Below are 12,302 nucleotides of genomic sequence, written 5' to 3' on the forward strand. Positions count from 1 at the left end.
CATTCGTTTTCGTTCAATTAAATGATTTTTGGAATGATAATCGTTCAGTGTAAACAGGCCTTTATGTAAATCTCTAGTAAGTGCAAAAGTTGTTCATTCTGCTATTATGTACCAAAGTCATAGACCTTCAACTTTTTTTTTTATATTGAAAATCTCCTTTCTATTAACACTTGGAAAATCTTGTTGATTTACTATATTGACTTTTTTAACCAAGGTCTGTTAAAGGAGATGTCTCGAGGAAGCAGTTAATTTTTTTTTTTGCCCAGTCCCCCCCATTAAACATACATTACAAAGCCCCCCTGTAAATGACATTTCTAGCTGGTTCGTACTTACCGTTCCAGCGTTTCAGCAACTTATAAAAGTTTCCTCAAGATGGCCGCCGGCTCTTTCCCCGTCGCTCGCTGCAGCCCGACGTGCGCGCTCCCGAGACGCCGCCAGCTGTGTCTCCATGGCAACCGGACGCATCGCAGCCGCCGACCAGACGCCCCGCAGCCGCCGACCAGACAGCAGGTAACCGGCGCTAGCCCCCGGCTCCCCAGCGCTAGACCCTCAGCCCAGGTGAAGGCCCCGGAGCCCAGCGCTAGGTTCCGGAGCCCAGCGCTAGTTCCCCCGGCCTAGCGGCAGCCCCCCCCGGCCTAGCGACAGCCCCCCCGGCGCAGCCCGGCGCAGCGGCAGCCCCCCCCGGCCTAGCGACAGCCCCCCCATCACAGCGGCAGCCCCCCCCGGCCTAGCGACAGCCCCCCCGGCGCAGCGGCAGCCCCCCCCGGCCTAGCGACAGCCCCCCCGGCGCAGCGGCAGCCCCCCCCGGCCTAGCGACAGCCCCCCCGGCGCAGCCCGGCGCAGCGGCAGCCCCCCCCGGCCTAGCGACAGCCCCCCCATCACAGCGGCAGCCCCCCCCGGCCTAGCGGCAGCCCCCCCCGGCGCAGCGACAGCCCCCCCGGCGCAGCGACAGCCCCCCCCCGGCGCAGCGACAGCCCCCCCGGCGCAGCGACAGCCCCCCCGGCGCAGCCCGGCGCAGCGGCAGCCCCCCGACCCATCACTTACCTGGGAGGCTTCTCGGGGCTGCTGGGCTGGGCTGGGCTTCTCCGCTGGGCAGCTCCAGTTTCTGCACCTTCCTCTAACAGAGGATGGTGCAGAATGGCCGCTTCAGCGCGCTCCCGAGCAGTGACAGCTCGTCTGCGCATGCGCAGAAGAGCTGTAGCGGGGAGCACACTGAAGCGGCTCGTGCTGAATGGAGAAGACCGGACTGCGCAAGCGCGTCTAAAAAAGCAAGCTGCCAGCGAATTTAGACGGAACCATGGAGACAAGGACGCTAGCAACGGAGCAGGTAAGTGGAATAACTTCTGTATGGCTCATATTTAATGCACAATGTACATTACAAAGTGCATTAATATGGCCATACGGAAGTGTATACCCCCACTTGGTTTCGCGAGACCACCCCTTTAAGGCCACATAATTTTTAATAGCTTGCTTCCTCATTCTTTGCTTACTCATCTTACTAAAATATGCAATAAGGTAAATGAAGGCCAGCTGCCTTTATTTTACATTAGGAGCTTTTAGGTATAAGGCAAGTTCTTGATCCAGTGTCAAATAAGAGAAATATGCTGATACAGTAGATTACATTGTGTTCCTTTGAACCAAATGTATATGGATTGCTCCCACTAGCCACACATTAACCGAAACATTAAAGGGGTTGTCCCGCGGCAGCAAGTGGGGTTATACACTTCTGTATGGCCATATTAATGCACTTTGTAATGTACATTGTGCATTAATTATGAGCCATACAGAAGTTATCAAAAGTTTTTCACTTACCTGCTCCGTTGCTGACGTCCTCGTTCCCATGGAGCCGACTAATTTTCGGCCTCTAATGGCCAAATTAGCCGCGCTTGCGCAGTCCGGGTCTTCTGCTGTCTTCAATGGGGCCGCTCGTGCAGAATGCCGGCTCCGTGTAGCTCCGCCCCGTCACGTGCCGATTCCAGCCAATCAGGAGGCTGGAATCGGCAATGGACTGCACAGAAGCCCTGCGGTCCACAGAGAGAGAGGATCCCGGCGGCCATCTTCAGCAGGTGAGTATGAAGACGCCGGACCGCCGGGATTCGGGTAAGTACTACCCGGTTTGTTTTTTTAACCCCTGCATCGGGGTTGTCTCGCGCCGAACGGGGGGGGGGGGGGGGGTTAAAAAAAAACCAAAACCGGTTTCGGCGCGGGTCAACCCCTTTAACTGTAGCGCTAATGAATAATGCTAGAATTACTAGGGAGGCAATGACTCTCCTGATGTATGCATTACAAATGGTGCCAGAATGTGCATATAGTACTATATACCATAATCCATCTGCATATTTTTATTGAGTCTGCTAACCATTTATGTCCTCCTCATTGGGAGCAGCACTGGTGGCCCAGTAGTTTTTCTATTGCTTTATAGCACTGTGGTCTTGGGTTCAAACCTGACTAAGAACATCAGCATCAGACTTCATTCACATGAGCGCATATATGGCGCATTTTACGGTTAACCGATATATGCGACCGTCTGAGGCATGGGTTTCCAAGGCATTCATTCACATATGAATATACAGCATGTAAAAAGTTGCACCGTAAAAAACGGAACAAAGGCGACCGAAATATGGTGGGTAAAAAGATAGTTCTGGTGGCAGCTCCCATAGACACCTATCTGAGCTGGGGGAAAAAAGGGAGTGTGAGGCAGTTGAGCAGCGGCCATGCTGCAATAATCTTACAGGTGCCTCTATTTGTGAAAAAACCCTCAAGTTAATATTTGCTCCCTGTGTTTGAATGAGATTCCTCTGGGTAATCTGATTTTATCCCATACAAGCATTCAAATAGGTAAATTGGAGTCTTATGAAATTGGCTTTTGTGTTTGTTTGAGATAGGGGATATAGGTGGTTATACACCTGTGCCCGGTTAGGTGCAATCAGAGAATAAACAATTATTAAAGGGGTTGTCCACTTGCAAACTATTGATAAGCCTATCCGCAGGATATGCCATCAATAGTAGATTGGTGGGGCTCTGCCGACCCAGGCCCTCCTCTGATTTGCAGCTTGCCAGGTGTCAGGTCTGTCTCCTGAGACCTGTGGTTCTACAGGTGCTCTGGGGTTCTCCTGTTCAGGTTTGGGGGATTGTGCTGGCTGGTCATGTGTGTCTCCAGTCGGCTAATCACTCCAGGTCAGTACACATAAAGCTGTCTTCCCAGGTGTGGGTGTGGTCAGCTTTCTTTGTCCTCATTCTGTCTCTCAGTATTATTGTATCTTGATACCACTGGAAGCAAGGGGTTTGACAGGAGGAACGCCCCTGCCACACCCCTAGCTCCCGATAGGGTCAAGGCACAAAGGTCCTGGAAGGTGCAAAAGTGGATTACTATGAGAAGCAGCGTAATAGGTAGTAAGTAAGCAGGCATCCGTCTATGTTATCTGCTCTGCTCCCCTGCTGTTACCGCAGCTCAGCGCATGTCCCACGCCCTCCTAGCTGTCCTCCTCGTTCTGGTGTCTGGGGCTGGTGCCTAGATCTGTCATACCCCAAGCCATGCTGCTCTGCTGAAGTGCTCTTACCGGTACCCCGGTCACCTAGCTGTCACCGTCATTCTGCTGTGTGCTTCCGCTGCCTCCAACTGTCAGTGGTCATTATGCTGTGTGCGGGGGAACAAACTCGGAATGTCGAGTTGTGCTGCTGTTGCCGTCTTTCACTCAGTGCAACACCGTTGCTCTTTCATACACAGCTGTGGAATGGGGCCAGTGGCTTCAACGGCAAAGACGGGTAGCGGCACTGTGCACTCCCTCATGGCCACCCCGCTCTGCGCTTCTACAGAGAGCAGGGTCCACCCTTCAGGGCCGGCAAAGGAGAAGGGGAAGGGACTTTCATGTGCAGCGGGGGCCGTGAAGCAACACAGACGACCTCCTCCTCATATACTAATATATTACACAGCGGACCTCCTCCTCATATACTGATATATATTACACAGACGACCTCCTCCTCATTTACAAATATATCACACAGACGACCTCCTCCTCATATACTAATATATAACACAGACGACCTCCTCCTCATATACTAATATATAACGCAGACGACCTCCTCCTCATATACTAATATATAACACAGACAACCTCCTCCTCATATACTAATATATAACACAGACGAGCTCCTCCTCATATACTAATATATTACACAGACGAACCCCTCCTCATATACTAATATATTACACAGACGACCTCCTCCTCATATACTAATATATTACACAGCGGACCTCCTCCTCATATACTGATATATATTACACAGATGACCTCCTCCTCATTTACAAATGTATCATACAGACAACCTCCTCCTCATATACTAATATATTACACAGACGAACCCCTCCTCATATACTAATATATTACACAGACGACCTCCTCCTCATATACTAATATATTACACAGCGGACCTCCTCCTCATATACTGATATATATTACACAGACGACCTCCTCCTCATTTACAAATATATCACACAGACGACCTCCTCCTCATATACTAATATATAACACAGACGACCTCCTCCTCATATACTAATATATAACGTAGACGACTTCCTCCTCATATACTAATATATAACACAGACGACCTCCTCCTCATATACTAATATATAACACAGACGAGCTCCTCCTCATATACTAATATATTACACAGACGAACCCCTCCTCATATACTAATATATTACACAGACGACCTCCTCCTCATATACTAATATATTACACAGCGGACCTCCTCCTCATATACTGATATATATTACACAGACGACCACCTCCTCATTTACAAATATATCACACAGACGACCTCCTCCTCATATACTAATATATAACACAGACGACCTCCTCCTCATATACTAATATATAACGCAGACGACTTCCTACTCATATACTAATATATAACACAGACGAGCTCCTCCTCATATACTAATATATTACACAGACGAACCCCTCCTCATATACTAATATATTACACAGACGACCTCCTCCTCATATACTAATATATTACACAGCGGACCTCCTCCTCATATACTGATATATATTACACAGACGACCTCCTCCTCATTTACAAATATATCACACAGACGACCTCCTCCTCATATACTAATATATAACACAGACGACCTCCTCCTCATATACTAATATATAACGCAGACGACCTCCTCCTCATATACTAATATATAACACAGACGACCTCCTCCTCATATACTAATATATAACACAGACGAGCTCCTCCTCATATACTAATATATAACACAGACGACCTCCTCATATACCAATATATTACACAGATGACCTCCTCCTCATATACTAATATATTACACAGACAACCTCCTCATAAAAATATATACCGGCGTATAAGGCGACGGGGCGTATAAGACGACCCCCCAACTGTCACCTTATACGCCGGGAATACAGTGGAGCAAAGAATAAAAATCATTACTCACTTCCCCCGGCGTTCTGCGCCGCTGCTGCAGGCTGTCGCTCCCTCCTGGTTCCCGGCAGAGCATTGCTTTCTCTACGAAGGGCTTTAAATCCCCGCCTCCAGAAACACACGTGCCTTCAGCCAATCACAGCCAATGACAATGATGTCATTGAATGGCTGTGATTGGCTGAAGGCACGTGTGTTTCTGGAGGCGGGGATTTCAACCACTGCGTCCAGAAAGCAATGCTCTGCCGGGGACCAGGAGGGAGCGACAGCCTGCAGCAGCGGCGCAGAACACCAGGAGAAGTGAGTAATGATTTTTATTCTTTGCTCCACTGTATTCCCGGCGTATAAGGTGACAGTTGGGGGGTCGCCTTATACGCCGGTATATATTTTTATTGTAACACATTTCTGGATGAATTGCAGGGAAGGGCTTATATATTTAAGCCCTTCCCGACAATTCATCCCGCGATCGCCGGCAGCCCATTGCTTTCAGTGGAACCTGCTGTATTGCTGGCTCCATTGAATTCAATGGGCAAACATCGTTCTTCTCTGCCACAGCTGTTACAGCTATGGCAGAGGAGAACGATCTTTATGCTGACAGCGGGGGGGGGGGGGGGCACTCTTGCAGCTATTGTGGCTTAATAGTGGGACCTGTGAACTTGAGATGCAGCCCAACATGTAGCCCCTCGCCTGCCCTATCCGTTGCTGTGTCGTTCCCATCACTTTCTTGAATTGCCCAGATTTTCACAAATGAAAACCTTAGCGAGCATTGGCGATATACAAAAATGCTCGGGTCGCCCATTGACTTCAATGGGGTTCGTTACTCGAAACGAACCCTCGAGCATCGCGAGAATTTCGTCCCGAGTAACGAGCACCCGAGCATTTTGGTGCTCGCTCATCTCTAATAAGGAACTTTTCAAAGTCAATTCAGGCGTTGTCTTTAATGAGATTTGAACCTAGGACCCCACTGAGCTACATTCATTGAAGACACACCTCCTCCTCACAGATTTTTGCTAAAAATCTGGTCAGGCTGACCCGACCCAATTTTGTGAAAATTGGTCCAATTTTATTGCCCGGCCAATCACAACAATGAGTCTGAGTTTTGTAGAAAATTTGTTGCGGCGAGCTATGCGTGCTACATTAATTTTCCCCCCTTCTATCGCCAATGTGGCTGTTCCTGGCGGTTTGCTGACACTTGCCTACTTTTGTTCGCTTCACTTGCTGCCAGTTTTGGCCCACCTACAAAGTGAGGCCACTTTGTCATTTTTTTTTCTGGGCAACCTTGGGTTCCTAATCTGCCCCGGTTGTTTATTGTCTTCTTATACATGTAGCATAATAATACATTTCTTTAGTCTTGTTATGTTTGAATGTCTTATGTAAATCGTGAGCTTCTAGGGCAAGGAAACGCTGTGTCTGCAGTTTGTCATCAGTGGCTGTAATGTTTGTGTTGGCACATCTTACTGTTCGACATTCACTACAGAAAAAAAAGCACACCTGATTTTCAAATAGTTCCTGGGAATGAAAACATTGCCTGCTTTAAATTGCTGTATCAGTTTCTCAACTGGAAAAGTAGTTACTTATGATTCCCTAAAACTTAAGTAGACATTAGAAACTCCTCCTCCACCTTTCTTCCCTTGTAGGGAGACAAAACCAGTGAGCTCCAGCAGCCAATTCTCCCAGCTGCTCAGAACTCAAAGCCCCAAGATCTTATCCTCAGTACTTTAGCACCTTTAGCTTTTTTTGTGTTGTAACTTGAGAAGACTGTGCGGAGCTAACGAAAAGAAGCCCCTGCCTCTCTTGCCTGGCTGCCCCTTTCATCCCTTTGCAGTTCAGAACTCAACAGGCTGTCACTCCTCTATTAAACATGATGAAGAGAACCTGCATTCGGATGTGAAGCGCCGGTCAAACACTAACTTACATTTCGCAAGTGAAGACATATTTTGCTATGATTTGCTGAGTGGATTCTATTCTCACTGATGTGAAAAAGAAGAAGAAGGTTATTTTGCGAATACCTCGTGATGCTCTGCTGATGACATTCTAGATACAGAACATTTTGGAGTTGTATGGTGACATCCATCTCTTGCTATTCTTATGGATCCACACAGGATTGTGCTACTTTTTCTATGTTTCATTCATTTCTTCGTGAGTTCTACTGCCCTTGGAGAAAGAAGCAAGAATCTTAGTCCTTCTCCAGCTCAGCCAACAGAATCATCTTCAGAAGACAAAGTACTAGAGGATGAGTCTGAGAACCAAGAGAACATTTTGTCTCAGGTACCACCATCCTTGCATATCTTCTCAGTTTGCCTCATTGTGGTGTGCATAGTGTTACTCTGTTTATAATAGAATGTTATAGGGAATATATTTTAAAGAAGCTAACCATATATTTGTTTGGGGAATCCACTTTTTAAACCACTAACTTTTTTTTAACTTAGCTTTATCCTTTTTTTATTGCTCATATTAGGCAGAATCTAAAAATGGCATTAGTACAATATAGATAGAGTGAGTCCTAACTTTATTAAAATTCATACTAAGTAGGCAAAGGTGTGGAAACTAGAGCTTCAAATCCAATCAAGCTTAATCACACAACTGAAAAGTTTCAGTTGACATTAACTTATAAAAAACTTTTCAAAGTTAAAAAAAGTGCATTTTTTTGTGCGATCAGTTGGGGGGAGGACCCATTCTAACTTTTGCTATGATACAACTTATGTTTTAGTAGAATTCCAGGAAATCTATTAAGAGACGATTATCTAGCTTATTGCCAGAATAATAGTTCATTGCAAATAGTTTAACCAGATGCTTTTACTGCCTATATGCATAATGCAGATCATTCTAGCTAACTCTGCATATTATCTGTTCATCGACCGCCCAGCTAAAAACCTGACCCTCTTATCAGAAGCTAATTTTCTTGCTGTTCATTCTTATGAAGTCTTTGTTGTATGAAAACCAGTGAACAATCTGATGTGGTGGTAGAATCCAAGGAGTATTACCATTACCACTGTACTAAGGAATGCAGTGGTTAAGGAGCTGACAGTGCCAAAGTATAAAATAAAATCAATATATAATAACAGAGTCCAACCATTCCCACAGACCTAGCATGAGGGGGATATGTCTGTACATGGTCAGAGTTGAAGTTTTCTATCAGGTAGAGACAATGGGGTTTAAATTATTGCATACATTTGTAAATGACACATCTTGGTCAGACTGCAAGCCTCAGGGCAGGATCTGTCTTTACTGGTTGTGGAGGTTACTGAGAAATTAGGGAAATCTGAAAGCACAGGCTTCTGCTACTTATTTTACAGAATGTTTAGAATTTCAGCTAAATTGAGAGATTTAGCAAGATTTAAAGTAGAACCAGCAACTCGGATAGCAAATATTGCACTGAAAGCATAATAGGATACAGCCTATAGTTATCATTTTGGCAGAATATATCCTATAAGGCTGTATTTACACAGGCAAGAAAAACACACAAGTTTGATTGGGAGATGCACATAACTTGTGCATTATAACAAGCCATTATTTCCTATGGGTATATTTACATGGGCTATTTTACTCTCACAGTGCTGCTGCGAGATAGAAAGACCCCTGTCTTTCGCACCCTGTCCTATCTTAGGGCGACACCCACAATTATTTTCTATGGGAGCACAAAAAAAATGTCATCGCACTCACATGCAGATGTGCTTTTCATACAAGTGCAATGCGATTTTTTTTTTTTTTTTTTTTTACCCTATTGAAACAACATGCAATTTTCACACGCATGAAAACTGGATGTGCAGAGATGCAATGCAATTTTCTTGCACAATGTATTGCAATCAGAGAGAAAATCACATGTTTGCAAGCACAATATTGCTCCAAGTTTCTCTGACCAATATCGTGCTCACTCATGTGAATATGGCCTTAGAAGAAATAAAAAGTAGGAAAATTTTACAAATACAATTGAAGGGGCTATCTGGGGTTTTACATTCCTTACCAGCACCTACTGAGTCGGACCGGGTACTTTCAGCTGAGTTCCAACAAGAAGTCACGTGGTATTTTGGGCCTCCATTGTCGGTGACGTCATAGGTGAGGGATTGGCTGACAGCTCATTATAATAATTAGGTAAGCCAGTCTATTTTTCACCACACCAGTGGTGATATAAAGAGGGGCTTGCTTAATTATTATAATGAGCAGACAGCCCGTCTCCCACCAGGATGTCACCTAAAACGGAGGCCCGCAATACTATGTGACTCCTTGTTGGAACTCAGCCGAAAGTGCCCAATCCGATACAACAGGTGCTGGTAGGGATTTTAAATTCCTGGAGAGCCACTTTAAAATAATTAAGGATCATTTATCCAATCACATTGCAATTTGAATCATAGAATGGTAGAGTTGGAAGGGACCTCCAGGGTCATTGGCTCCAACCCGCTGCTCAGTGCAGGATTTACTAAATCATCCCAGACAGATATTTATCCAGCCTTTGTTTGAATACTTTCATTGAAGGAGAACTCACCACCTCCCATGGTAACCTGTTCCACTCATTGATCACCCTCAGGCTTCTTTCCCACAAGTATATATCAGCCAGCCGGCCGATATACGAGCGTATTTTCACGGCTGGCCAATATACGCTATGTTGGGAGACATAAAATTGGTGAACGTTTGATTTGTGCACCCATTCAGATGACATGGATCCCGCGCATATGCACCAAGACTACCATGCCGTCGCCCCTTTTCCCTCCCTCCCCATTGCAGGCTGACCACTCTTCTCCTCCCCGCTCGTTCTTTGCAGTGGGAGGGGGCAGCCAGCCTGTCCCGCCTCCTCCCATTAATGGCTATGGACAAGGGGCGGGTAGAGGGTGGGAGCTTAGCTCTGCCCACATTCCACCCTTTGCCCACAGCCAGGAAAGGGAGGAGGTGGGATGGTTCGGCACTTAGCTCCGCCCCTATCCTGCCCCCTCCTATTGCAGAGAGCCACGGGGAGGATAAGAGAGAGGTGAGCCTGCACGGAGGGAGGAGAGCACAGGGAGGGTGTTTAGCAGCCACGCTGCTAAACTCCCTCCCACCGGCGGCTGCTGCCATGGGCTCCCATACTCGCCCATGCAGCGGCCGCCGTATTTCAGTCCAAAGGATAGTTCGTTTGGGCCCAACTTAAAAAGGCCCGGTGCTATATCGGGCTGGACGGGTGCTTTTACGTCTCAGGAATACGGCCATGTGATCTGATGCATTGGAATGCAACGCATCAGATCACAGCGCATATCAGCCGGTCGTGAAAACGCTCGTGGGAAAGAAGCCTCACTGTCAGAAAGTTTTTTCTAACATCTAATTTGTGTCCCCTCCCTTTCAGTTTCATCCCATTGCTTCTAGGCTTTCCTTGTACAAATGATAATAGGGCTGATTAGGGATGAGCGAACGTGTCCGTTACGGACACATCCGCACCCGGACACCGGCTTTGCCGAACACTGCAGTGTTCGCGCGTAAGTGTCCGGGTGCCGCTGGGGGGCGGGGAGATGCGCGGCGGCGCGGGCGGCAGTAGCGGGGAACAGGGGGGAGCCCTCTCTCTCTCCCTCTCCCCCCCACTCCCCGCCGCACCCCCCCGCGCTGCCACGGCGGCCCCCGAACTTTTTCGCCCGAACACTGAAGTGTTCGCAAAGTTCGGTGTTCGGGCGAAAAAGGGGCGGAGCCGAACGTGTTCGCTCATCTCTAGGGCTGATCCCTCTGCACTGTGACAGCCCTTCAGATATTTGTAGACAGCTATTAAGTCTCCTCTCAGCCTTCTTTTTTGCAAGCTAAACATTCCTAGATCCTTTAATCGTTCCTCATAGGACATGATTTGCAGACGGCTCACCATCTTGGTAACTCTTCTCTGAACTTGCTCCAGTTTGTCTATGTCTTTTTTAAAGTGGGGTGCCCAGAACTGGACGCAGTATGCCAGATTGCACATTCCTATGCTTGTGGAAAAAATATATGAACTCATGTCTTCAGAAATAATGGACAGCATTTCCTATACTTGCAGTACGAATATTAAAAATAATGATCTTTCAGTCCATAATATATTACTTTTTTATGGGCAGGAAGAACATGTTATAATGTTTTTTTTTCTATTATGTCTTTCCAATGTTAGGCCCGATTCACACAAGCGTATTTACGGAAAAAATAGAGCCCATTGATTTCAATGGGTTCATTCACATGCGCGTCTTTTGTGTATGCTATTCAGTTGAACATAAAATATGCAGCATGTTCTATTTTCCTATGCATTTGCGCAGGGAAAGAGAACATTTTGAAGTCCTGAACTTAATTGGCCATTGCAATGGCTAAGAGCATTCTTGCATGTGCAAATGTGCATACTTGATTTGCATGCACAAAAAGTACAGTTTCACTCGCCAATATGCAGAAAAACGGCGCTAATGCATGCACAAATACGCATACGCTTGTGTGAATCCAGCCTTATCCCTTTGCAATCCAATTTTGGATTCTGGGTTTACTAGGGGGGCTTTCTCTTACTCCCATTATACAATGGCGCCATCTGCTTGCTAGAGCTAGTACTGCAGTATGTGACATGCCGGAGAGGCCCCCGACAATAGAGTGGTCAGTAATCTACAGTAAGAATACCCTGCCAGACATCTTCTGACATCGGAGCTGTACAGCCTTCAATCAGAATGTCTTTACACGTCAGACAGTGGATTGGAAAGGGTTAATATGGAAAATATAATTCTGTTTAGATTTTGTTTTCAAAAAACACTTTTATGAATAAATATTAGGAGACTGAGGAACGCTCTTTCGCAAACACTATTTTTTCAGCATTTTTAAATGCAAACACCATTCATTTCAAGCTAATTCATAGCATTTTTTATGTTATAAAATTGTGGACATGTGAGTTTTAATGACTT

General features: G+C 46.3%; 1 protein-coding gene across 1 annotated transcript in view; it reads left to right on the forward strand.

Annotated features, from left to right (window-relative positions):
- Positions 1–7,096: 7,096 nt before the first annotated feature.
- OLFML2B (olfactomedin like 2B) overlaps positions 7,097–12,302 on the forward strand; it is a 138,851-nt gene continuing 133,645 nt past the window's right edge. The window contains exon 1 of the mRNA XM_066597069.1: positions 7,097–7,713. Coding sequence (XP_066453166.1) covers positions 7,534–7,713 — 180 coding nt within the window. The 5' untranslated portion in view covers positions 7,097–7,533. The remainder of the gene's footprint in view (positions 7,714–12,302) is intronic.

Source organism: Eleutherodactylus coqui, chromosome 3 (assembly GCF_035609145.1).
Source record: "Eleutherodactylus coqui strain aEleCoq1 chromosome 3, aEleCoq1.hap1, whole genome shotgun sequence".
Classification (NCBI taxonomy): domain Eukaryota; kingdom Metazoa; phylum Chordata; class Amphibia; order Anura; family Eleutherodactylidae; genus Eleutherodactylus; species Eleutherodactylus coqui.